Below are 27903 nucleotides of genomic sequence, written 5' to 3'. Positions count from 1 at the left end.
TTTCCGCAAAGGACATAAAAAACAAAGCAGTCCTCCGTGGAGGAGGGGTGGTGGAGGGAATATGTATAGATATATTGATATTTTCTGTTTTTTTATGTTGTTTTTCTTGCAAAGGACATAAAAAACAAAGCAGTCCTCCGTAAAGGAGGGGTGGATGAGGGAATATATATATAGATATATTGATATTTTTGTGTTTGTTTATGTTTTTTTCTGCAAAGGACATAAAAAACAAAGCAGTCCTCTGCGAAGGAGGGGTGGTGGAGGGAATATATGTAGATATATTGATATTTTTGTCTTTTTTTATGTTTTTTTCCGCAAAGGACATAATAAACAAAGCAGTCCTCCGTGGAGGAGGGGTGGTGGAGGGAATATATATAGATATATTGATATTTTTGTGTTTTTTATGTTTTTTTTTAGCAAAGGACATAAAAAACAAAGCAGTCCTCCGTGGAGGAGGGGTGGTGGAGGGAATATGTATAGATATATTGATATTTTTCTGTTTTTTTTTATGTTGTTTTTCTTGCAAAGGACATAAAAAACAAAGCAGTCCTCCGTGGAGGAGGGGTGGTGGAGGGAATATATATAGATATATTGATATTTGTGTGTTTTTATGTTGTTTTTTTTTTTTTTTTTGCAAAGGACATAAAAAACAAAGCAGTCCTCCGTGGAACAGAGGTGGTGGAGGGAATATATATATAGATATATTGTTATTTTTGTGTTTTTTTTATATATTTTTTTTTTTGCAAAGGACATAAAAAACAAAGCAGTCCTCCGTGGAGGAGTGGTGGTGGAGGGAATATGTGTAGATATATTGATATTTTTCTGTTTTTTTTATGTTGTTTTTTTTTGCAAAGGACATAAAAAAACAAAGCAGTCCTCCGTGGAGGAGAGGTGGTGGAGGGAATATATATAGATATATTGTTATTTTTGTGTTTTTTTATATATTTTTTTTTTTTTGCAAAGGACATAAAAAACAAAGTAGTCCTCCGTGGAGGCGGGGTGGTGGAGGGAATATGTATAGATATATTGATATTTTTGTGTTTTTTTATGTTGTTGTTTTTTTTCCGCAAAGGACATAATAAACAAAGCAGTCCTCCGTGGAGGAGGGGTGGTGGAGGGAATATATATAGATATATTGATATTTTTGTGTTTTTTATGTTTTTTTCAGCAAAGGACATAAAAAACAAAGCAGTCCTCCGTGGAGGAGAGGTGGTGGAGGGAATATATATAGATATATTGTTATTTTTGTGTTTTTTTTAATATATATATATTTTTTTTTTGCAAAGGACATAAAAAACAAAGCAGTCCTCCGTGGAGGCGGGGTGGTGGAGGGAATATGTATAGATATATTGATATTTTCTGTTTTTTTATGTTGTTTTTCTTGCAAAGGACATAAAAAACAAAGCAGTCCTCCGTGGAGGAGGGGTGGTGGAGGGAATATATATAGATATATTGATATTTTTGTGTTTTTTATGTTTTTTTTGCAAAGGACATAAAAAACAAAGCAGTCCTCCGTGGGGGAGGGGTGGTGGAGGGAATATGTATAGATATATTGATATTTTTGTGTTTTTTTATGTTGTTGTTTTTTTTCTGCAAAGGACATAAAAAACAAAGCAGTCCTCTGCGAAGGAGGGGTGGATGAGGGAATATATATAGAGATATATTGATATTTTTGTGTTTTTTTATATTTTTTTCTGCAAAACACATAAAAAACAAAGCAGTCCTCTGCGAAGGAGGGGTGGATGAGGGAATATATGTATAGATATATTGATATTTTTGTGTTTTTTTATGTTTTTTTCTGCAAAGGACTTAAAAAACAAAGCAGTCCTCTGCGAAGGAGGGGTGGTGGAGGGAATATATGTAGATATATTGATATTTTTGTCTTTTTTTATGTTTTTTTCCGCAAAGGACATAATAAACAAAGCAGTCCTCCGTGGAGGAGGGGTGGTGGAGGGAATATATATAGATATATTGATATTTTTGTGTTTTTTATGTTTTTTTTAGCAAAGGACATAAAAAACAAAGCAGTCCTCCGTGGAGGAGGGGTGGTGGAGGGAATATGTATAGATATATTGATATTTTACTGTTTTTTTTTATGTTGTTTTTCTTGCAAAGGGCATAAAAAACAAAGCAGTCCTCCGTGGAGGAGGGGTGGTGGAGGGAATATATATATAGATGTATTGATATTTTTCTGTTTTTTATGTTTTTTTTTGCAAAGTACATAAAAAACAAAGCAGTCCTCCGTGGAGGAGGGGTGGTGGAGGGAATATGTATAGATATATTGATATTTTTCTGTTTTTTTTATGTTGTTTTTGTTGCAAAGGACATAAAAAACAAAGCAGTCCTCCGTGGAGGAGGGGTGGTGGAGGGAATATATATAGATATATTGATATTTGTGTGTTTTTATGTTGTTGTTTTTTTTTTTTTGCAAAGGACATAAAAAACAAAGCAGTCCTCCGTAAAGGAGGGGTGGTGGAGGGAATATATATATATATATATATATATATATATATATATATATATATATATATATATATATATATATATATTGATATTTTTGTGTTTTTTTTATGTTTTTTTCTGCAAAACACATAAAAAACAAAGCAGTCCTCTGCGAAGGAGGGGTGGTGGAGGGAATATATATAGATATATTGATATTAGTGTGTTTTTATGTTGTTGTTTTTTTTTGCAAAGGACATAAAAAACAAAGCAGTCCTCCGTAAAGGAGGGGTGGATGAGGGAATATATATATAGATATATTGATATTTTTGTGTTTTTTTATGTTTTTTTCTGCAAAGGACACAAAAAACAAAGCAGCCCTCTGCGAAGGAGGGGTGGTGGAGGGAATATATATAGACATATTGATATTTTTGTGTTTTTTTTATGTTTTTTTCCGCAAAGGACATAAAAAACAAAGCAGTCCTCCGTGGAGGAGGGGTGGTGGAGGGAATATGTATAGATATATTGATATTTTCTGTTTTTTTATGTTGTTTTTCTTGCAAAGGACATAAAAAACAAAGCAGTCCTCCGTAAAGGAGGGGTGGATGAGGGAATATATATATAGATATATTGATATTTTTGTGTTTGTTTATGTTTTTTTCTGCAAAGGACATAAAAAACAAAGCAGTCCTCTGCGAAGGAGGGGTGGTGGAGGGAATATATGTAGATATATTGATATTTTTGTCTTTTTTTATGTTTTTTTCCGCAAAGGACATAATAAACAAAGCAGTCCTCCGTGGAGGAGGGGTGGTGGAGGGAATATATATAGATATATTGATATTTTTGTGTTTTTTATGTTTTTTTTTAGCAAAGGACATAAAAAACAAAGCAGTCCTCCGTGGAGGAGGGGTGGTGGAGGGAATATGTATAGATATATTGATATTTTTCTGTTTTTTTTTATGTTGTTTTTCTTGCAAAGGACATAAAAAACAAAGCAGTCCTCCGTGGAGGAGGGGTGGTGGAGGGAATATATATAGATATATTGATATTTGTGTGTTTTTATGTTGTTTTTTTTTTTTTTTTTGCAAAGGACATAAAAAACAAAGCAGTCCTCCGTGGAACAGAGGTGGTGGAGGGAATATATATATAGATATATTGTTATTTTTGTGTTTTTTTTATATTTTTTTTTTTTTGCAAAGGACATAAAAAACAAAGCAGTCCTCCGTGGAGGAGTGGTGGTGGAGGGAATATGTGTAGATATATTGATATTTTTCTGTTTTTTTTATGTTGTTTTTTTTTGCAAAGGACATAAAAAAACAAAGCAGTCCTCCGTGGAGGAGAGGTGGTGGAGGGAATATATATAGATATATTGTTATTTTTGTGTTTTTTTATATATTTTTTTTTTTTTGCAAAGGACATAAAAAACAAAGTAGTCCTCCGTGGAGGCGGGGTGGTGGAGGGAATATGTATAGATATATTGATATTTTTGTGTTTTTTTATGTTGTTGTTTTTTTTCCGCAAAGGACATAATAAACAAAGCAGTCCTCCGTGGAGGAGGGGTGGTGGAGGGAATATGTATAGATATATTGATATTTTTGTGTTTTTTATGTTTTTTTCAGCAAAGGACATAAAAAACAAAGCAGTCCTCCGTGGAGGAGAGGTGGTGGAGGGAATATATATAGATATATTGTTATTTTTGTGTTTTTTTTAATATATATATATTTTTTTTTTGCAAAGGACATAAAAAACAAAGCAGTCCTCCGTGGAGGCGGGGTGGTGGAGGGAATATGTATAGATATATTGATATTTTCTGTTTTTTTATGTTGTTTTTCTTGCAAAGGACATAAAAAACAAAGCAGTCCTCCGTGGAGGAGGGGTGGTGGAGGGAATATATATAGATATATTGATATTTTTGTGTTTTTTATGTTTTTTTTGCAAAGGACATAAAAAACAAAGCAGTCCTCCGTGGGGGAGGGGTGGTGGAGGGAATATGTATAGATATATTGATATTTTTGTGTTTTTTTATGTTGTTGTTTTTTTTCTGCAAAGGACATAAAAAACAAAGCAGTCCTCTGCGAAGGAGGGGTGGTGGAGGGAATATATATAGATATATTGATATTTTTGTGTTTTTTATGTTTTTTTTAGCAAAGGACATAAAAAACAAAGCAGTCCTCCGTGGAGGAGGGGTGGTGGAGGGAATATATGTAGATATATTGATATTTTTGTGTTTTTTTTTTTTTTTATGTTTTTTTCCGCAAAGGACATAAAAAACAAAGCAGTCCTCCGTGGAGGAGGGGTGGTGGTGGGAATATATATATATATATATATATATATATATATATATATATATATATATATATATATATATATATATATATATATATATATATATATATTTTTATGTTTTTTTTTGCAAAGGACATAAAAAACAAAGCAGTCCTCCGTGGAGGAGGGGTGGTGGAGGGAATATATATAGATATATTGATATTTGTGTGTTTTTTTTAATGTTTTTTTTTTGCAAAGGACATAAAAAACAAAGCAGTCCTCCGTGGAGGCGGGGTGGTGGAGGGAATATGTATAGATATATTGATATTTTTGCGTTTTTTTATGTTTTTTTTCCGCAAAGGACATAAAAAACAAAGCAGTCCTCCGTGGAGGAGGGGTGGTGGTGGGAATATATATAGATATATTGATATTTTTGTGTTTTTTTATGTTGTTGTTTTTTTTTCCGCAATGGACATAAAAAACAAAGCAGTCCTCCGTGGAGGAGGGGTGGTGGAGGGAATATGTATAGATATATTGATATTTTTGTGTTTTTTTTTTGTATTTTTCCGCAAAGGACATAAAAAACAAAGCAGTCCTCCGTGGAGGAGGGGTGGTGGTGGGAATATATATAGATATATTGATATTTTTGTTTTTTTTTTATGTTTTTTTTTTTTTTTGCAAAGGACATAAAAAACAAAGCAGTCCTCTGTGGAGGAGGGGTGGTGGAGGGAATATATATATGGCTGGATAGTGTAGTGGTAAGATCGCCGCCTTTCACACGGTTGTGGCCTACCTCCAGTAGGGGTCCTTAGGCAAGACCTCCTCACGCTTTACTGTGCCTACCTCAAATATGAGAGACAAACATACCAAATATGAGAGACAAATCATGCCGGCTCAGACGTCGCCCGGATTAACAAGGTCTGCGCCAGATGTTGAGGAACCAGGACAATCTGACGATAAGTGGGCTACTGGAACAAGAACAAGACATGCATGGACAAGAGATGAGTACAAGGGACTGTTGGAATGCTACTATACAAGTAACCCCAGTGAAAGAGGTTACATGAAGCGGATGTGGGACTTATGGATTCTTCGACACCCCACATCAAGACTAACACCAAAACAACTAGTAGCTCAATGTTCCAACATCCGCAAGAAACAACTGCTATCACAACTAGAGATTGATGAGGTAGAACACGAATGCTACGACAAGGGGGAGCCAGGACGACAGGTCAGGGGGGAGATATCATCATCATCATCCCCACATTCCGAGATTGGGTACCAAGCCCCAAGAACTACAAGCCCTAGTAGGCTGAATACAAGAGCAGCTGACCTGAGAAATAAGATCATGGCTAAGCTGGAAACCTGGACCCTCCGACACCGATTACCAAGAATGCATATTGATATTTTTCTGTTTTTTTTATGTTGTTTTTCTTGCAAAGGACATAAAAAACAAAGCAGTCCTCCGTGGAGGAGGGGTGGTGGAGGGAATATATATATATATATATATAGATATATATATATATATATAGATATATATATATATATATAGATATAGATAGATATATAGATATAGATAGATATATAGATATAGATAGATATATAGATATATATAGATAGATATATATAGATATTTTTGTGTTTTTTTTTTTTTTTTTTTTTTTTTTTTTGCAAAGGACATAAAAAACAAAGCAGTCCTCTGTGGAGGAGAGGTGGTGGAGGGAATATATATAGATATATTGTTATTTTTGTGTTTTTTTTTATATATTTTTTTTTTTTGCAAAGGACATAAAAAACAAAGCAGTCCTCCGTGGAGGCGGGGTGGTGGAGGGAATATGTATAGATATATTGATATTTTTCTGTTTTTTTTATGTTGTTTTTCTTGCAAAGGACATAAAAAACAAAGCAGTCCTCCGTGGAGGAGGGGTGGTGGAGGGAATATATATAGATATATTGTTATTTTTGTGTTTTTTTATATATTTTTTTTTCGCAAAGGACATAAAAAACAAAGCAGTCCTCCATGGAGGAGGGGTGGTGGAGGGAATATATATAGATATATTGATTTTTTTTGTGTTTTTTATGTTTTTTTTTGCAAAGGACATAAAAAACAAAGCAGTCCTCCGTGAAGGAGTGGTGGTGGAGGGAATATGTATAGATATATTGATATTTTTCTGTTTTTTTTATGTTGTTTTTCTTGCAAAGGACATAAAAAACAAAGCAGTCCTCCGTGGAGGAGGGGTGGTGGAGGGAATATGTATAGATATATTGATATTTTCTGTTTTTTTATGTTGTTTTTCTTGCAAAGGACATAAAAAACAAAGCAGTCCTCCGTGGAGGAGGGGTGGTGGAGGGAATATGTATAGATATATTGATATTTTTCTGTTTTTTTTATGTTTTTCTTGCAAAGGACATAAAAAACAAAGCAGTCCTCCGTGGAACAGGGGTGGTGGAGGGAATATATATATATAGATATATTGTTATTTTTGTGTTTTTTTTTATGTTTTTTCCGCAAAGGACATAAAAAACAAAGCAGTGTATTCATTCATACTGTCATGACCTGCTCGTCCGGTCCCCCCTCCTCATCTACCTTGTGTGGAATCCCTGTGTTACCAGCTGTTTCTTTAACTATGTTTAACTATTCTTTAAATATGTTGTTTTAATTAATCTGATGTATTTAAGTCCGCATTAGAGTATGTTTCCTGAGTCCAGTCATTAATGTCATTGCGTGTTTTCTGCCTGTTCCGTTGTCCTGCTTGTCTTCACTCCGAATTAACCTCCGTGTTCCCTGATTCCTCGAGTCCTGTCCCTGCCTCCCCGGTTCGCGCACCATGACACATACCTGGAATATGTGATTTTTTGTGGACAGCCATACACGCTGACCAGGCCATTAGACTGGGGCAGGAGACGACGGCAATCGGCTTGCTGTTTCTGCTGCTGAGGCCAGGAGCTTAGCTGAGGAAGGGCCTCCTTCCAAACCACCCTGCTTCTTGGGTACTGTAGAAGAAGTTTTTGGGACTGACCATCAAGGATTAACCTTTCTTGACTTGGAAAGCTGTATTTACAAATAAGGAATTTCTATAGAAATTATTAAAATCAGCAGTGTTCCTGTAGTGAACAAACAAGGTAAAGGAATGGCATCTAGCCAAGAAAAGTATGAATGACTGGAATGTACATAGAGCGGAGACCATCTAGAAATACCTTGTTGCATTGTATAAATTAGAACTTGGAGCCTCTTTCCATTGAAGCTGTTTGTGATTTCCCCTTTTGTATCACTCTGCTTCCCTTTCAGAAAAGAAATAAAATCCCGTCTCTTCAGAACTAGGTCAGCTCAGGCTGGGGAGCATGCGCTGATGCAGCCCGTGGCTTGATCCACCACACAGTGAAACTTCTTGTGATCCCAGCCGGTGATCCCCCAGGTAGATACATGGTCCAGTCCCACCTACCGCAGCCAGGTGTTACGTGGGTGTCCCACGTAACACCTGGTCCAGCCACTTGGATCCTCAGCATGGAGGATCCTGCGAGCCGGATCACCCTCAGGGAAATGTGCCACATGGCTGTAGTGCAGTAACTGACGCTCCCTCTCAATGCAGGTAATGCGCCTCATTCGGGACTCCTCTAGCCACCGCTCATTCGACACAAAGTCAAACCAGCGGTACGCGAAGAGACAAAGTACCGAAGGAGTCCAGTCTTCGTCTCAGCTCACTGGATAGCGTCCACATCTCACGTCCATACAGCAAGACATTGAGCATCAAGACTCTAAAGACTTGGACCTTCGTCCTCTTGCAAAGACATTGGGAGCCACACACCCCTTTCCAGTGGCCTCATGACCCCCATGCTCTTCCAATTCATCACCAGAGACGTGAACGTCGCTGCCGAGGTAAGGATCAACAATCTCCCCGCAGTCAGAAACACTTGTGATGGCTGTGTCTAAGAAGTCATTAAATGCCTGGGGCCGGTTGCACAAAACACCTGTAAGTCTCCTCCTTAAGGTTTCCTTAAAATTTTCTCTTAACTATTTAAATTTTTCTCCTGGTCTTATAATTCAGAAATCCCTTAACGGTTGCACAAAATACCTTTAACCTGTAAAAAAATAATAATAATAAGATTATTAATTTCATTAATGGATGCAATTTTTAAAATATACAACAGTGTATAGAAAAATAACTGGAGTTTGAGTAAGAACAATAATCTATAAAGTACAGTGATCTTAGATGGAAATAAAGGCATTAAAAGTATCAGGACTCTCAGAGCTTCCATTGTAACACAAAGTCTTTGGCTGATTTGATGGTGAAGTCTGTGTGTTTAGAGGAACCTCATTTATATGACGGGCAGGTGGGTGAATTTGTTTACCTCCCTGGGGGGTAGAAGGAGCCTCTTAATAAATGCAGATGGTCATACTTGTCTTCATAAAGAGCTCTGCTGCCCCCATATGGGGAAAAGCTGCAATTTTCAAAGCATTTTTCAAGAAATGCTTACTTTCATCTTCCAGCTGCTTATCCCGGTCAGGGCTTCAGGGGGTCTGGAGCCCATCTCAGGTTGGGGTACGCCCTGGGCGGGTTGCTGGTCCATCTCAGGCTGGGATTTTTCAAGAAATCTAGCTGTTAAATGAAGATAAAAGGAACTGCTTGGAAGAATTTTTATTCTTTTTACAGTTAATTTAATTTGGAATACTTTGCAAAATTTTATCATCAACTAAAGTATGTTTGACATTTTTATGATTATACATTATATGTGTGTGTCTTTGTGTTTGCCCCAGATTGTTAATGTTATTTGCCCTCCATGTACTAAATGAATCAGCTCGTGTGGCTCTGCTCGATTTTGTGGTGATGAACAAATAAGATTTTTAAGGGCCCTGACTTGATGGCTCCTAACACCAGTTGGTGTAAGAGTATCACCACTGCCACCAGTTGGTGTAAGAGTATCACCACTGCCACCAGTTGGTGTAAGAGTATCACCACTGCCACCACTTTTTCACTCACAGGTCAAGGTGGCTGGTAGATGAAAAAAATGGCCAAGCCTGTTCTTCACGGGCCACAATAACAAATTGTCTTTTTGTGTCACATAGACATTTGTTTTGCAAGCGACAGTCAACCACGTTCTACCTGAATTTGACATCTGGTGAGTGTTCATTTTGGACCCTGGATCACACTGTACCAGGGACTCCACTGTAGAAGCTACTAATGTTCAGGCTGAATTCACAGGCTCCTTTACCCATGTTCAGGTGTACAGGTTAGAAAAGGGGGAGCCTGCTGTGAGGGAGAGGACTGGAGATATTTTGGGAGGGGAAGCGAGGTGTGAGGTGACTGATAACCGGTACACCCCCGTACCGCTCCTTTAAGTAACGTATGTCCTCTTGTGTTCTCCAGCTACTTACTGTGCAGCTGCCCTGTTCCCCTCTCATACTGTGCATCTCGGGCGCAGTAATACACAGCGGTGTCCTCCGCTCTGAGATCAGTCAGTGTGAGAGATGACCTGCTGTTGGAGCTTTCTCTGTTCAGGTTCAGGCGACCCTTCACACTGTTTGCGTAGCTTGAGCCACCATCATATCCCAGCCATTCCAAGCCCTTTCCAGGAGCCTGACAAACCCAGTGAATCCAGTAGCTCGAAAAAGTGTAGCCTGAACCGTGACATGTGATACTTAGAGACTGACCCGGAGTCTTTACCTCTGAGTGTGTGGATGGGGTCAAGGAGATGCTGAGAGACCCTGTGAAACAAGAGATGTGACCAAAGACAGACATACTTTACTGATCCATCTTCTTGTTCTTGTAACAACACAAATTGCAGCATAAATATCATCTTACCTTTCAGTAAATGTACAAAATCCAAACCCCTAGAAACACGTCCATGACTGAGGACGTCTTCACTGGGTGATACAGCATCCACACAGTGACACCTCCCCTTTAATAGGTGACAGTTTTGCATATGATTTCCATGATGTCATTGACAGTGGCTCTTTTTACACAACTAGACAAGTCGATCAGAGAAGCATTTTTTATATTAATGCCTGTAGTTCAGTTATGGATCAATGCGTCTGTCCAGTACTCGGTACCTGCTGCAGGAATGCTCATCCTCTCTGGCCATCTCCACCTGCAGGTGCCTCAAACGATCACTCACACTCCCAGTTCTCATGCTCACTGTCAGTGTCCCTGTCTGTCGTTTTGTCGTCCTGCCTTCTGCCCCAGCTACATCTGTTGGTTACCCAAATGGGTTTGACTTTCTTCTGTCTATTCTGGGTTTGACTTGTACATTGTACTTTGTTTGACTGAACGAGCATCTTCTGCTTGCTGTTCTGACCAAATCTTGTCCCGCTTAGTTGCCCTGCAGAGTCAGTGGGTCAACTGGGCGAATGTGGAGAATTCCTGGTGGGTCACTGACTTAACCTCCTGCTTGATTCTTCTGGGGCAGAAAGAAAAGCAAGAAAAGCATTTGTCACATCTGGTTTATCATTGTTTAGTGAAATAAAAACAAAATGAGAGGATGAATTCACTTGAAACTGAGCTCTACCATTTTGTATTTTAAATAGTGCAATTTCTGAAAGGGTGAATAAACCATTGGCCAAGATGTTGTAAAGTGTAAAGTAAAGCGTGTTAATTGCAGTAAGTTAGGGAAGACTTTCCACAAACACTTGAGAGAAAAGAAGAGTGTGAACTGGATAAAGTTTAAGAAACTGCTGTCATACCCTTAAAGAACACAGATCTTTGAAGTGCATTCATTGGGAATAAATGAAGCAGCCATGGATAAAACCATTAATATAAGCAAAGGAAAAATCCTGCTTAGGATCAATATTTTATCTGTCCTGATGCCAACAGAACAGCGACAAAAGTTAGAGTTGTGCGATGTACATAAATATAACCAGACAACAATACAGTAGTGTGCAAGATTTTACTGAAAGCACATTTTATTTACAATATACTGCAACTGACCACGGGGCGGCATGGTGGTGCAGTGGTTAGCACTGTTGCCTCACACCTCTGGGACCTGGCTTCGAGTCTCCGCCTGGATCACATGTGTGCAGAGTTTGCTTGTCATCGTGGGGATTCCTCCGGGTACTCCGGTTTCCCCCCACAGTCCAAAAACATGCTGAGGCTACTGCGACCCAGTAGGATAAGCGGTTTAGAAAATGGATGGATCGATGGATGTAACTGACCACAGGGTAGCCACAGTTCTTGCTCCTTCGCAGGGTTAGGGGGAATATTTACATCCCTTAAGAGCAGCCCAAAAATTAGGCTGCAACGAGGCTGTGGAGGAGGACTTTGGCTGCTCTTGGTCTGGTGGTAGGAGAAAATGGATGGATGGATGTAACTAGCCACAGTTCTTACTCCTTCGCAGGGTTACGGGGATATCTTCATCCCTTAAGAGCAGCCCAAAAATTAGGCTGCAAAGAGGCTGCGGAGGAGGACTTTGGCTGCTTTTGGTCTGGTGGTAGGAGACAGTCCTAGGTTGGACATGGAGCCCATCGTTTCTTGATATTCTGTGGTGTACAGAGCCAACACCAACCATCAGACTAGTGTTACCTGAAGCATAATAACTCCTAATATGTCCAGCACCATTTTAACTCCTTAAAACTAAGCCCAGTACCTCGAGGAGCATCTTTGGAATCCTCAGGAAGGATCTGAGGAAAGAAACGATCCTCCCATGTCTGCTGCCCAAAATGATATCTGGGGCCTCGGGGTCTCCTTCACCGTCTGCACCACCTGAAAACAATAATGCAGGGTGAGTATACAGGCCTTTTTACCACTTTCCATTACCTTCTTCTTGAGCTTGGGCCATGGGCATATGCTAATCACTCTGTTGAAAGGTGTGCGATCCGCAGGTGATGCAGTACCTGTCGCAGCTGCTGTGGCTGGGCTGCAGCACGTATCCTGGACCGCAGGTGTGCATGGTTCCTCACCATGAGGTAAGTTGCGGTCCAGGTGGAGGAACTTTAGCACAATATTTCTTAGCAGAGCCTGGCCAGACTCACTGAGTTCATCGTAAGACACTGGCGTTACAATGAAGCACCTCGTCTTGCTTCGATGTATTTTGAAGCAGACACTATCTGCTTTGCCCCGTTGTTCAAAATGAACCTCCACGTGCCAGACTTCTTTAATTTTGCTGCACATTTTAGTGCTTGAAAGATTATTAAAGATAATAAGATTACTGATTCAGATAATAAAGATTAGTGAAGTGAATGGAACTAGCTAGACACAGTGCTACAAAATATCGTTCTGATACTCGGGAACTGCACCTCAGAATTTATACACGGCTATTGCTTACGTAGTTTTGGAACGCACAATCGTCTCCATGGAAATAGGATTCAGCGGGACAGCCAATGAGATACCTAGCTACTGCAGCCAATGAAATGCCTAGTTGTGACAGCGATGGCGTGCCTATGGGAAGTTTAACATAATAAAATTTCCATCCTCACAATGACTTTCTTTTCAGTCGGAATCGATCCAATAACACGGTCGCCTGTACCGACGTTGATAATCTGTTCCGGCCAGACAACCGTGACGACAAAAAACAGCCACGAGCTTACAATGAGGTGAAATTTGACCATCGGGGTGCGGGGGGGTTGCCAGCTGATTAATCATTACTTTCCCCTAGATTGGGGATGGGGCGGTATGCAATAGTATCCAAAGGGGAGCATCGGGACCGGGAATCATAATATATTTAGAAATTCAGTGGAAACTGCGTATAGTGATCCCAGTAATAGTGGCAAGTCGCATATATAGCTCAAAAAGCTTGCGACAAAATCAATCCTGTACAAATTCTGTTTAAATAACTCACCTATAGTAATCAAGTAGTCCGCTAACAGAGTTTGTTTCGGGTCTTTTTAAACGTTATAATATATATTAAAACAGCGGTGTTTTTTTTTTTTTACTTTGATCATCCTACCTTACCTTGCGGGAGCCCGTCTGCTTCTGACTGGCTATCCGAGGCTAATGCAGCGTGCACAGAAAACATGACAAGAAAGTCATTTTCTCTTAGTAACAAGCATAGGCTCATCAAAGCTTATGATTAGCTGCCAAAAACCAGCCACCGAGATGCAGCAGCGAAACTACAATAAACGCTTTGAGGCAATGTAGCGTCGTGAAAATGCGCTGTTAATAAAATTGAATTGAATATTTATGTACAGTGATACTGTATTGTATTATAGTGTTCAGTAATTTAATTAATACAGCACTGTTACGTGCCGTAAGTGTTTGCAGGAGGTCCAGGCAGATTCTTCGGACCTTCCGCTCTCGTCGCCATTCGCCAGCTGCACTTTCGGCTTTGCCTCCCGTACCTGGCCACGCCCCCTGCCTTCAGCGCTACTTCCTGTGTCTGGGAGAGAGAAGGCCACAGCTCACAAACCTTCAGAGCTCTTGTTCATTGCTTTTGGTTATTGGTTTGCTGTATTATGTTTGGATTACTTGTGTATGGCAGTTTTGTTTCTTGGTTTCATATTTTCGCCTCGCCCTTTCCCGGTACCTTCGCCCCGGCTTTGATTGTTTCTTTGGTCTTGATCTCCCGCCTGCTTGTTGACTATTCTTTTGCTTGCCCCCTCGGACACTGTCGTTTTGGCTTTTGTGTTTCCTGTGTGTTGTGCTATGATGCGTATGGAGTGGCCACCATTTTTGTTCTGCATGACAGGTTGCTTAATGGTTGGTTTGGCTAGGGAGATAGGACTTAGTATTGTCGTTTTTGTTTGTGTTTTTTTCACTTAGGTTCAGCTTAGATTGGGGAATCGTTCGGTGACGGTGTTTTGTTTATTGTTTTGGCCCGTGTCACTCCCGAAGTCTGTTGCACCTAATGTTGTGAAAGTGTATATAAAATTATTAAAAAAAATATCCCTTTATGTCCCGTGTTCCCTTTCCTCCGCCCCTGGTTGTCCTGTTTCTCCTTTTCCCTATTGCCTGTCCCTTCTGCTACGCTCCAACCCTAGACTGGACCATAACAGAAATTGGGGGCTCATCCGTTTTTCTCTTTTCTGGTGTTTGTCTGGAGGTTTTTTTTTTGTGGGGGGAGGGGGGTGTTGTAGTGGTGTTAGTAGGAATGGCTCAGTTCGACCTCGTTGCTTTCACTCTCTACCCCACACTCGAACAGTTCGATAAGTGCCGTAAGGACGTTCTGCTAGGAATAGCAGAGTTCTTTAATGTTTTGGTCCCCGCTGAAACCTCTAAGCAGGTTATGAAGCAAGTGTTGTTGGACGACCTAATTCGACAGGGTATCCTACCTGAGTTGGGGGGCTCGCCGAGTGTTGCGTCCACTCCCGTGCGGTTGGCGGCTGCAGCGGAAGTCGGCGGCGTTGATCTCGGCAATACTAGCTCAACCAGGGAGGACCTGCTGCTGACAATTCGGTTTAGGGAGCTGGAACTGGAGATTAAAAAGCAGGAGTACCAGGCTCAGCTACTCCGTGTCCGGGCATTGGAAGTCGAGGCTGACAAGGAGGTGGCATTACAGAGGATTAGCATGGGTGAACAAAAACCTGTGCCCCTTCCACATAAGGTACACTCACCGAATACGACCCCTCAAGCCGGCCTGCCCACCCGTGACCGGGCTGGTGCCCTAGACGCTCCTCAAATCTAGTCTTCGTTCTCCCTCAGGTTCACCAGTCTCCCAGGGAATTGGAGGTGAAAATTCAGGCTTTAAAGTTAGTCGCCATATCAGTCTCGTTCCTGTGTTTCGGGAACATGAGGTGGATGCTTACTTCGCTATTTTCAAGAGGATTGCTACGACCTTGAACTGGCCTAGACATCTGTGGTCGCTGCTGCTACAATGCAAGTTAGAGGGGAAGACGCAGGAAGTTTGCTCAGCTCTGGCATTAGAACAGAGCCTAGATCATGACATCGTTAAGGCTACTGTGCTATGGGCGTATGGACTAGTACCTGAGACTTACCGGCAGAATTTCGGAAAGCTGGATAAAACCGCCAGCCAAACCCATGTTGAGTTTGCTCGTGAGAAAGCTTTGTTGTTTGACAAATGGTGTCTCTCACTTTGAGCAGCTCAAGGAATTGTTATTAGAAGAATTTTAGAATTGTGTTCCCAATTGTGTAGTGGCGTACCTAAATGAACAGAAGGTAACTTGTTTAGCCGAAGCTGCCACCCTTGCTGACGAATTTGTATTGACCATAAGACTGTGTTTACCCCAACCCCTCTGCCTCACAAACTTGGTCCCCATCCTGTGACATCGTCTCCTTCGTCCGCTTCTTCTTCACCACCTGTAGAGAAGAGAGAATGCTTCTATTGCTACGAGGTGGGTCACATCATTTCTGTTTGTCCCGCGCTAAAGCGTAAGAATGCTTGTGCTGTAACTAAGAAAGTACATGTTGTTGCCTGTCCTGATGGTAATTCAATTAGTATTGTTGATCCAGCCTGTTTCCTGCTTCTGTGTTGCTTGGTGAAGGCAAGGTACGTCACCCTGCGACTATCCTACGGGATACGGGAGCGGCTCAGTCTTTCTTAATTGAAGGAGTTATACCTTTAGATGGTACAACTTACTGTGGCACCGACGTATTGGTGCAGGGTATCGATATATGTGTGGCTGTAGTTCCTTTGCATACTGTTTATCTATGTACTCCTGACTATCCGGGATTTGTACGTGTTGTGGTCCAGACCCAGTTACCTGTTCCTGGGCTCACGTTCATCCTGGCGAATGACATTGCGGGGAAGAGGATTGTTCCCCTACCTGAAGTTGCTCCAGAACCTGAGATCTGCGCAAATGATGTTGCAGCGGATTTGTCCCAGGTGTTTCCAGCTTGTGTTTTAACGCGGGCCCAGCGACGCAAGTTCACCGACATTAATCTGGCACGAGAAATGTATGTCCGACCCAGCGCCTACTTCGACAGGTGATCCTGAATCGCGGGTCCCTGTGAAACTTGCTGTTTCCCCAGAGGTCCCCTCCACTACGGACGCTCTGATCACTGCACAAACGACAGACTCCTCCTTGGAGGTTTGTCGTGCCTCTGTTGTGGACAAGGCCGACTTGAAAGACCACCCCACTGCATACTTCTATCGTAACTAAGTGCTGATGAGGAAATGGCCCTCTCCAGAACTTGACACCTCATCCATCCAGACCCCGCCCACGACTCGTCCGATGCACCGCTCGTCATTTCCGGGTCCTGAGAAGAGAAGACGCCAGCTAGACAACCTCGGGAGCTCTGCTCATTGGTTTACTGTATTGGTTTGCTTGCTCGTGTATGATTGTTTTGGTTTCTGATTTCGGCTTCGCCCTCTTTTGGTACTTTTGCTCTGGTTTGTTGTTTCCTTGGTTTGACCCTTTGCCTGCATTTTCTGACTGTCCGTTTGCTTTTGCCCTTCTGTACTGTCACCAGATTTTATGTTTCTTGTGAGTTCGTGTCTTGGTGTGTAAGGAGTGACTGCCAGTTTGCTTTTGCGCAATGTGATGTGTTATTGTTAATTTGGGTAGGGAGTTAGGTATTAGTGTTGTCGTTTTGTTTGTATTTCGTTTTCTCAGTTATGATTAGCTTAGTTTGGGCATTCGTGCGGTAGTGGTGTTTCGTTTATTATTTTGGCCATGGTCACTCCTGAAGTCTGATACACCCAATGTTGTGAAAGTGTGTATAAAATATAAAAAAACTAAAAAAATATCCCTTTGTGTCCTGTGTTCTCTTTTCTCCGTCCCTGATTGTCCTGTTTTTCCCTCTTCCCTTTCTGTTGCATTCCAACCCTAGACTGGACCGTAACACCTTGTGAGAAATCAGGATCTGTACTATTATACAGGGACTTGTGTGAGAAAACAGGATCTGTACTATTACACAAGTCCCTATATAATAGTACAGATCCTGTTTCTCATGAGATCCCGCACTGCCCTGACTCTGCCACCTACCTTTAGGTATATCTGAGGAGGAGTTCATGCAAAACCTGACATAATCATATACTTATCTCTGCACTGAGAGGTGAATGGATCTGAATATGTCAGTCGTGGCATCTTTAACATGATTCCCAGTAGTTCTGATGGTTATATACTTAAGTAAATATTCAGCAACAGCAACTTGTTTTTCTCATTTCTCTAGGTGTTGATACACAGACTAAGTCGAAACCAGCAGTTAAAAAGCCTGGAGAATCACACAGATAGACATGGTTCACAATCAGTAGCTATCATATGCACTGGGTCAGACAGGCTCCTGGGAAGAGACTGGAGTGGGTTGCTTTTATCCACACGGGCAGTAGCCACATATACTATGCCCAGTCTGTTCAGGGGAGATTCACCATCGCTAGAGATAACAGCGGGAACCAGCTGTATTTACAGATGAACAGCCTGAAAGCTGAAGACACGGCTGTGAACTGCTGTGCCAGAGAGTCACAGTGATGGGGGCTGTGGGGAAGCCGTACAAATACTACTTCCTCACAGAAAGTAAGGATTTCACATTATTATTTGTCCTGGAGCTGGGAGTATCTGTTCATTTTTGACATTCAAATGAAATTGTATTAAAAAAATAAATTATTAGAAATATACATTTAAAAAATGACAATATTTCAAATTCTTCAAACAGTGACTTTCTCCTATCTTCACATTTAAGAGCAATAAAACTTAAAAATTGTACTGTAAGCTCTGCAGCCAAATGACCAGAGATGGTCATACTTTGCCCGGTGTGGGGATGATGAGGATAGGCGCTGTGACCAGGAGCAGAGCTATAGGCGGGGCCACCGCCCCTGGGCCCTCCCCAGGATCATAGAGGGCCCTCCCCCTAGCAAAAAGAGCACCCTCCAATATACTAAATACACATAAAGTTATATTGATATAATTTCTCCAAATCTTTTGACAGCTATAACACAATAATTACACTTTAACAGTGACTTGTGATTTTATATATGTCATTTTTTATACCTTCTTATTATGGTGGGTGTATGGTGTAATTTTACATTTTTAGAAAAAAAAAGTCTGTTACATGAATACAACAAACTTAAAATATAATACAAAGTAATGTTTTGAAGTCAAACTAAGCTGTTCCTTTTGTATTCAATGGTTTTCCGTTTGAGGAATTTGCAAAAAACTGCAGTGCATGATGGGTAGGATCCAAAGGCTGCCTAACGTCCTCATCCGTCTGACGACACACATCAAGACTAGAAAGGTGCATAATGTTTATGCCTGGTTGTGTTTGTTAGTCCAGAAAGTAATTCAATTTCACCATGTAGGCTACGATCTTAAAAACTGCTTTTTGTTGGGTATAGCCCGATTATATTTTGTCAGCCTTTTAATTTGTTTGTTTGCAATTTTGCCAGGTAGGCTACCTTCTTTAAACTGCGTTTTGTTTGACTACATATTTCGTGATGTTTTATTGTAGTCTTTGTAAATATGTATATAGTTTAGCCTAACCCAGCCACTTAAGGGAGCAAGCCAGCTCAACTAGGTACCGGACCCAAGCCCGGATTAATGGGGAGGGTTGGCGTCAGGAAATAGCGACTGTATGTTCACTGCATCACTGATGTCAAAATGTGGGAAATATGCAGTTGTATAAATAAATGCGTTAAAGTAGGTTAATGATTCTGTCTAAATTGTATAAAAATTTTCTAGGCAGAGCTAAACAAATCTCCTCCTGTCTGAAAAGGCGTAGAAAATGCAATTTAGCCACTAAAACTTTACAGTTTTTGTGAGGGACAGTCGAATTCTCTCGTTAAGTTTTTTGTGATCCTGCACCTACATTTTAAAACTCGTTTCAGCGCCGCCATACGTACAAGTGCATGCGTGGGGGTGGAGGGGGGGCCCGATCTGTGTTTTGCCCCGGGGCCTTGTGTGCAGTTATTCTGCCACTGTTCAGTGGCAACTATAAGACGTGCACCGAATAAAGAAGGTGTTCATGGCCGGACTCCAAGACGCACTCCACTCTTGACCTGAAGGAAAGTCAAAAGTCGACTTCAATATGCTAGAAGGAATTTGGATAGAACTCCAGAGTTTTGGGAGACAGTTCTATGGACTGATGAAACCAAACTGGACCTGTTTGGGCATATGGACCAGCGGTATGTCTGCTGTGCGAAAGGCCAGGCTTTTGACCAGAAGAAAACCATCCCCACGGTCATGCAAGGAGGTGGCTTGTTTTTCTGCGGCAGGAACTGGGAACCTTGATCATGTACCTGGCATCATGGATTCCCAGAAATACCAGGTCATTTTAAAGAGAAATGTGATGTCTTCTGTTGACAAATTGCACCTTGGTGATCACTGGACTTTCCAGCAAGACAATGACCCCAAGCAAACATCCAAATCAACCAAAGCTTGGATGAGAAAAAGGTCCTGCAACATCCTGGAGTGACCTTCTCAGTCTCAGGTTTAAATCAGGTTGAAATCCCATTAAACAATTCAGATGTAAACAGCACTGAGCTAGAGGCCTTTACGCGTGAAGAATGGGCAAAGATTCCGATTGAGAGACGTAAGAAGCTTGTCAGCACTTACTGTAAACATTTGTTAGAAGTTATAAAAGCAAAAGGATGCTCCACAAAGTACTGAAGCTGGGGGTTGAATAATACTGGACATGCACATGTGTGAAAAGTGTTACATTTTTCATTTGATCTTCGAAGTTAAGTTAAATTCTGTTTGTCAAATTAACTCAGATATGTATCAGTGTTTTTTTGTTGTTTAATGAGATTTTTTGTCATTTATTGCCATTATTGCCATTAGTTTAGTTCTCCCCAAGCGAGCTTGATGGGCCGAATGGCCTCCTCTCGTTTGTATAGTTCTTGTGTTCTTATTATCTTTAATCTACATTACTATAATGTCTTTTGAGGTGAAGGGCTTGAATATTTCTGATTGCAACTGTACATAGAAAGACATACCTTCCATTAAGCAATCATTCCTAAACGGTACAACGTTATTTAAAACTCAAACACTGACTGGCAGAGGGTGTAGTGTTCCCATATATGCAATATAGCAAACAATAACTGAAAAATTACTTTTGAAACACTGCACATTGCTGATTACAGCGTGGCAGACAGGGGAAAATCCGTCATGTAGAATAAGAAAGAAAAAAAGCAGGGGGCACTATAGTGGATTTCCGGCAGTCAATGGATGTGCTGCGAATTTGCCTTTTATAGGTTGGGGTGGGAAACTCATTAATATTCATGAGGGAACCATTTCCTGATTGGCTAGTGAATGCCTTAGCTCGTGGAACGGTCATTAATATTAATTTCCAGACAAGTTCAGGTAAGGTACAATATGTAGCGTTGGGCGACTTCATTAAACGCTTCATTGCCTCGCTACCACAGCCCCCCCATCCCTCCTCTGCCAGTCGTCTATCACCGGCGACGGGCACGATTGCTTCTCTCCCCCCCCCCCCGGCAGACAACATGACTTCGCGGCTCCCCTCGCCCCAGCGCACAGTATCTTAGCTCCGCTTCCAGAGCACCGTCCCTGTCCCCCCCCCCCCTTCGTAACTTAAAAAGTGCGGTCACTCACCGCTCACTATAATATAATACAATAACTTACAACCTCTCCTTAAAGCGGCTGTGGCGATTTATTTATTTTTGCAAAACTAAGCTTCAGAACGAATAAACTGTAAAATATTAGAGAACGAATAAATCACAGTTAATCATAACACTGCGGCATAATATTTAATAACTCATTTATCATTCAACTTCACGTTTGTTACGTTTTGCGCACGTTGTATTTTGAAAGTTCTAGAACATTCAGTGATTACGTACCACTTGATATTTAACGTAGATAAGATTTGCCTATTTAAACGAAAACCACGGGTGAACTCCGCATTCTGTTTTGAGCACTTCAGCGTCTCTCACAGTAATGGCTTTCTCAAACCTTCTCCTGTTCCTTTTGGCTGAATTAGGCTTCTTTGTGGATAAAGCTGCTCCTGCAGGCTGCAGCTCCCTCATGAAGCCCTTTCCAGCCCTTTGTGATTTGGGCATTGGGTGGGGCGTGGCGATACTAACGGCAGTGGGAGGGACAGCCCTGGTCTCGCTAATCCTGGCCGTGCTGCTGACCTGCCGCTTGTTGGGGGTTGCAGAGAGTGAAAGGCGTAGCAGGGTCACAGCACTGCTCCTGATGTTGACCTCCATCTTCGGGCTCTGTGGCCTCAGCCTTCTACACCTCATTCAGGATGGCTGGTTTGCTTGCATCGCCCAGCATATCCTCTTGGCAGTGCTGTTTTTCCCATGCCTTGCATGTCTGCTGACACAGGGCATGAGGCTGTACTGGCTGCCAAAGCGTTATCGCAGCTGTAGTATCCGAGCCCTGGGGGGACTGATTGTGGTCTTGGCCCTGGGGCAAGTATTTGCAGCTACCCAATGGGTGGCTGTAATTGCTGTGTACCAGGACCAGCTGACCTGTCAGTCCCACACGCTGCACATCGTCATGCCCCTCATCTTTGTGGTGGTCCTGCTCGGTGCGGCACTTTCAGGCGTGGCATGGAGTTGCTGCAGGAAGCAGCAGCACTGGAAACGTGGGGCTGTGCTGCTGCTTGCCACAGCACTCATGTCTGCCCTGCTGTGGGCCACCAGGATCACCTTCTATATGCATGCAAATGCAGCGTTTGCTCTACCCTCCAAGTGGGACAGTTTTGAGCAAGCAATAGTGCTCCTGGTGCAGGTGTGGCTGCTGTTATTCCTCCATGCCATCCCTGAGGCCCATGCCTGGCTGAACCAGCCCCCTGAGCCCATGCTGCTGGAAAGAATCAACGCCTTGTGGGCCCCGACACAGCTGAGCTTTAGTGGGGACACTTCCCTGTCCTCCTTGGAGTCTGAGGAGCCCGAAGACTCAGTGTCCTTCAGCAGCACCAGGCTCATAATCCTAGATGAGGAACCAGTGAGTGCAGCTTCTCACTCAGCACCACACACACACCCTTATCTCCTTAGCTATCCCAGTCAAACATACCATTCGTCACCAGTGATCTGTTGAATGATGTTTGCATGATGACTAAATTCCTGTCTCTCACGTGCAGGTGACCTCCGCCGACCCCCCCTATACATCAGTGTAGAGCTGTGGAGACTGTGCATGTTTTTTGGCGACAGACAGACAGTGGCAGACCACCAGTGGGACTAGACATCCCATTAAAAAATTCAAATGTATATAAGTTGAATGTCAAGATTTTATCTATATATGTAAATAATAAAAATGTATAATGAAATACTTCTGCTCTTGTTCTCTTTCCTCCTTACATAAAAGACGTACATAAATAGAAATGAACAGAAATAAATAAGTTGTAATAAGCCTGTATACGATTAAAAAGCCTCACATTACACATCCAGTGCACCAGTAATTACAAAAATGCGTAGAATACTGTATTGTAGCTGCAATAAAAACCTGACAATAAAAACCAGGCAGCAAAACATATTTCCAAACATAGTCTCATACAGTCCTACAATTGGGGCGGCATGGTGGCGCTGCTGCCTGACAGCGAGAAGGTCCTGGGTTCGGTCCCCGGGTCGGGTGTAGGACCTTTCTGTGTGGAGTTTGCATGCTGTCCCCGTGTTTGTGTGGGTTTTTGTCGGGAGCTCCGGTTTCCTCACACAGTCCAAAAGTTTACATGATAGGTTGACGTTTACATGATGGCCCCGTAATTGTGTGCGTGTGCATGTAACTATGTGAGTGTGTGTGCCCTGTGGTGTGTTGGCGCCCGCCGCCCAGGGTTGGTTCCTGCCTGTGCCCATTGTTCCCGGTATAAGCTCCGGTCCCCTCCATGACCCCAGTTAGGATTAAGTGGATACAGTGATGGATGGATGGACAGTCCTACAATAAGGTGCGTGATGCTACAAAAAACACATGACCTCATTAGGCCAATCGGGTACTTGATCTACGGCGGTGCTGACTGCCCAGCAATTTCACTGCTTGGGGAAGAAACTGTTCCTCAGACGTGTGGTGCATGATTTAATACACTTGTAACATTTCCTGGATGGGAGTGGTGAAAGATCGTTGGTTTAAATCCCCAACCAGCAAGGTACCATACCCAAGCATTGCTTCCTGGGTGCTGAATTAGCTGCCCCCTGCTGTGTCACAATGTCACATATGGGTCAAATGCAGAGGACACATTTCACTGTGGTGTGTCAACAACGATCACCAAATTCTAATTCTAATTACTCTATTCTGAAAGTGTAATGTAAACTATACTGTCTGAGGTAGAGGAATGCAAATCCATTCTATCTGGCAGTTCTGTCTGTGCGACAAAGATAAAAAATGCTGAATGGCATCGTGTGACTGCTGCTGTCAATACGGTCAGCTCCACAAGCCGGACAATGACATAAATTTGTACAAAATTGGCAGACTTCAAATCAGAGGCAAAAAACGTAGATTATTGCCGCACACCAGCACAGCCACTGGTGGGGACCCTCAACAGACATTCCCTCTGATTTGGATGCCCAATTGGGTGCAATGGAGAGACATCCCTGTCAGGAATTATACCCTATGGAGGTACCGATGCAGCAGGGGACACGGCCATGATGCATTCTGGTTAAGTCCCACAGAGAAATACAAATGGAAAAGATGTCCATTGTGAAAATCATTTTATTATATGCAATCACGCCCCAGGGTGAAAATGGACCAAGCAGGCCACCATCCACCCATGCAGACCGAGAGAGAAGGGTCTGGTTGCAGACATAACTGTGCAGCACATCCACTGACAGACAAGAAGTCCACTGTGGGCGCGGAAATGTTGTCACTCTAGATCAGGGATGGGCAAACTTTTTGGTCCAAGGGCCACATAAAATGTTTAAATTATAAGGCGGGCCACTTCCATCCCAGACAGCCTAACACAGGGGTGCCCAATACCTCGATTGCGATCTACTTTTCGATCGCAAAGGTAGTGTGGGTAGATCGCATGGTATAAAAATGAATGACGCGTTCAACCGCGCCAGCTAATACCAAACTCCAGCAAGCGACCGAGTCGCCTCCAATTTATTTCTACTAAACTTAAGAAAGGGTATAGAAATGAATGGGGGAGCCGAACCAAGTAAGAAGCCAAAAACCTGCCACTCCCATACGGAATGAGAGGAGTTTTTTTTCACAATGTTATCAGTGGACAGCAGGTAACAATGCATGCACACCCCTTGGGTTTCAGAATAACTTTCTCTCTAACAGTTATTAATTAATACATCATATGTATATTATATGCCACTGCTCAATTTCATACATATTGACAGAGAGAATTCCTCACGATTCGTGCGCTAATGTAGTTGGAGGGGTGGTGCTCATGTAGGGCTGACTTACGCAGAAACATCGACTTAACCAAGAACAAAAACTGCTCGGAGCAGTTTTGAAACTTAGCGTAAATTGCCATAGCAACATGTCTCGACTAAAACCTACCCACCTTTCGTAGTACGGGTTAATCGCGAAGTTACACCACACGTCACGTTACTCGCAAAGTTACCCCGATAAGCTAGTTACCCCGCTTCGTAGTACAGGTCACAGAGCAGTAGCAGAGTAAATATAGAGTAAACAGAGAGTAGCCCGGGCTCCGCAAAATCCAGTCAATGTATCATTGCGCCTAATGCGCCACCTGGTGGAACGCCAGGCATTACAGGTCAAGGTCAAATGAATGCAGTCTGGACGAAGTGGCTGGGAAGAGGGAAGTCTGGGTTTACCTGCTTAGACTGCTGCCGGCGCGACTCAGCGACCCGGACAAGGGTATGTGAGGATGGATGGATGGATGGATGGATGGATGTCCTAAAGTATAAATCATTTCACCCATTTCCTACATGAACGCAACAGACTGGCAGGATAAAAAGGTTTATGATGTTAAGAAAAAGAAATTTCAAAGACATTTAATATAATTCCTGAGTTCACACCGTTCTGTAGCAGGGGTGATTATATGGATCAGGGCTGCAACTGTCAGTCTAAGGAAATATGGGATCCAATTCGTATGAAATGTGACAATAGGTTGAAGGGTGTAGAATCGCCTGTGGTCTGTAGAAACAGATCGATTATAAAACTACAAATAATCACTGCAGTTCCAGCAGCAACCACAAGATGTCCGCAGACTGACTGTAAATGCAGGCAGCAGAGGGACACAAATATCAGACTGAGACCCATTTTAGATAGACTGTAGCAGCTGTATTGCTTTTATAATCTTGTAATATGATTGCCATATTTTCAAAATATGTATTTCTTTATAAACTGCTGTTGTGAATCATGCCAAAATGTTGTAACATGGTTCTTATAGTTATCATGAATTCCCTACAAAGCACATTCAATCAAAAAAATAAATTCAATCCATTTTCTAAAACCACTTAATCCCAACTGGGGTCGTGGGGGGGACTGGAGCCTATCCCAGGAACAATGGGCGCAGATGGGAACCAATTACGGCAACCACCCTGGGCAGGTGCCAACATAATGCAGACCACACACACTCAACCAATTACGGGACCAACTCAGAGTTGGCAATCAACCTACCAAGCATAATTTTGGACTGTGGGAGGAAACAAGAGTCCCCAGTGGAAACCAATGTGAACACAGGGAGAGCATGCAGACTCCACACAGGAAGGTCCTACATGCCTGACCCAAGGATCGAACCCAGGACCTTCCTGCTGTGAGGCAGCAGCACCAACCACTGCGCCAACATGCCACCCCTGCACAGAGATAATGTTTGTATAATAAGTCTTGACATCGCAAATGAATCTCTTCATCATGTGACCATCCCCCCCACAACCCACCCCACGCCCATCAGAGGAGTATCCTGTACAAACCTGCCACAGCTTTTAAAGGAGCCAGTGTCAGTGTGTGACAGAGAGCAGCAGTCACTGGGACTCAGTGTGTACTTTACCTCAGTGCTCCTCCCTCTGTCCTGCAGCCATGAAGCTCCTACCAGCCCTGCTTACCCTCACAGCACTGGCTCTCTCAGGTCCCTGTCTCTCTCCTCTCCGTCTCTCTTTCTCTCTGCATCTTTCTTTGTGCTCATCTAAAAGGATGCTCTACCTCTTTATTTACAGGTGTGAAGGCTCAGATTGTACTGACTGAGTCTGAACCAGTGGTGAAGAGAACAGGAGAATCACACAGACTGACATGTACAGCCTCTGGGTTCACATTAAGTAGCTATGAAATGAACTGGGTCAGACAGGCTCCTGGGAAGGGACTGGAGTGGGTCGCTTATGCATATAGCAGTAGCACTTACTACTCCCAGTCTGTTCAGGGCAGATTCACCATCTCCAGAGACGATGGCAGGAACTAGCTATATTTACAGATGAACAGCCTGAAAGCTGAAGACACGGCTGTGTACTACTGTGCCAGAGAGTCACAGTGATGGGGGCTGTGGGGAAGCCGTACAAATACTACTTCCTCATAGAGAATAAGGATGTCGTAATTATTTATTTCATTATGTTTTACCTTAATAAAATTTCATATATTTCGAAAATTGGAATTAATGCAAACGGAACAATGAAAAATGTATATTTATGAAATTGTTTGTGTTTCTTTTACATTCATCTGCCTAAATTAGTTATGCATTTGAATGATTTGAAAGAGAAAAATCATACAGAAAAATCCACTTTTTGGCAACTAAAATAGACGAGGCGATACACCAGTTTGTTACCGCAAGATAATCAAAAGGAAAATATGGAAAAGAAAGAACAATATTTTCCATTTTTTCGACAAATGACAGAACCCAAGCTGAGCAGAAATTCCATTCATCCATCCATCCATTTTCTTAACCGCTTATCCTACTGGGTCACGGGGGGTCCAGAGCCTATCCCGGAAGCAATGGGCACGAGGCAGGGAACAACCCAGGATGGGGGGCCAGCCCATTGCAGGGCACACTCACACCATTCACTCACACCATTCACTCACACCATGCACTCCTACAGGCAATTTAGTAACTCCAATTAGCCTCAGCAGGTCCTTGGACTGTGAGAAACCGGAGTACCCGGAGGAAACCCCACGACGACATGGGGAGAACATGCAAACTCCACACACATGTGACCCAGGCGGAGACTCGAACCCGGCTCCCAGAGGTGTGAGGCAACAGTGCTAACCACTGCACCACCATGTCGCCCCCTGAGCAGAACTGAACAATAAAATCTGTCAGGAGAAGAAGCAGAAACATAAAGGAGCAGCATTTAGTGGAGGCTAATGCTAATGAGACAGATCTCAGGAAGGAGTAAGAAAAGTGCAACGGAGGTGAAAAGTTTGATGTAGCCTGCAGGTGGCGATAGTGTATATCACATTGCTGCATGTTTAACTAATAGCACCTTATCGTTATGTGAATGACGCCATCATGGTCTTTATGAGCTCCCACACTTCAGAGTTTATATATTAATCACTTCCTATAGGGCACCAACAAACGGCTTATG

The 27903-nt window shown here is 42.3% G+C and overlaps 2 protein-coding genes and 1 long non-coding RNA gene across 8 annotated transcripts in view; 2 read left to right on the top strand and 1 right to left on the bottom strand.

The window, feature by feature from the left end:
- Positions 1-27903, bottom strand: part of LOC125718408 (capping protein inhibiting regulator of actin dynamics-like) — a 160339-nt gene that overhangs the window by 117014 nt on the left and 15422 nt on the right. The window lies entirely within an intron of this gene.
- Positions 6515-14514, top strand: LOC125717372 (uncharacterized). 6 transcript variants are annotated; one of them, XR_007384510.1, is made up of 4 exons: positions 6518-7692; positions 7991-8117; positions 8292-8578; positions 12031-14514. It is a non-coding gene; the product is annotated as an uncharacterized LOC125717372 (long non-coding RNA). The 6 variants fall into 6 exon arrangements; XR_007384509.1 differs by having other exon boundaries at positions 6518-7824; XR_007384513.1 differs by having other exon boundaries at positions 6518-8117; positions 12031-12414; positions 12515-14514.
- Positions 21007-22754, top strand: LOC125717370 (G-protein coupled receptor family C group 5 member B-like). The gene is made up of 2 exons (XM_048990228.1): positions 21007-22432; positions 22569-22754. Exons 1-2 carry the CDS (start codon positions 21416-21418, stop codon positions 22602-22604), a joined length of 1053 nt encoding a protein of 350 aa, XP_048846185.1. The 5' UTR covers positions 21007-21415; the 3' UTR covers positions 22605-22754.

The sequence above is a fragment of the Brienomyrus brachyistius genome, chromosome 22 (assembly GCF_023856365.1).
Source record: "Brienomyrus brachyistius isolate T26 chromosome 22, BBRACH_0.4, whole genome shotgun sequence".
Classification (NCBI taxonomy): Eukaryota; Metazoa; Chordata; class Actinopteri; order Osteoglossiformes; family Mormyridae; genus Brienomyrus; species Brienomyrus brachyistius.
Note: the sequence above shows the minus strand (reverse complement) of the source record. Positions and strands in the feature narration are given on the sequence as shown.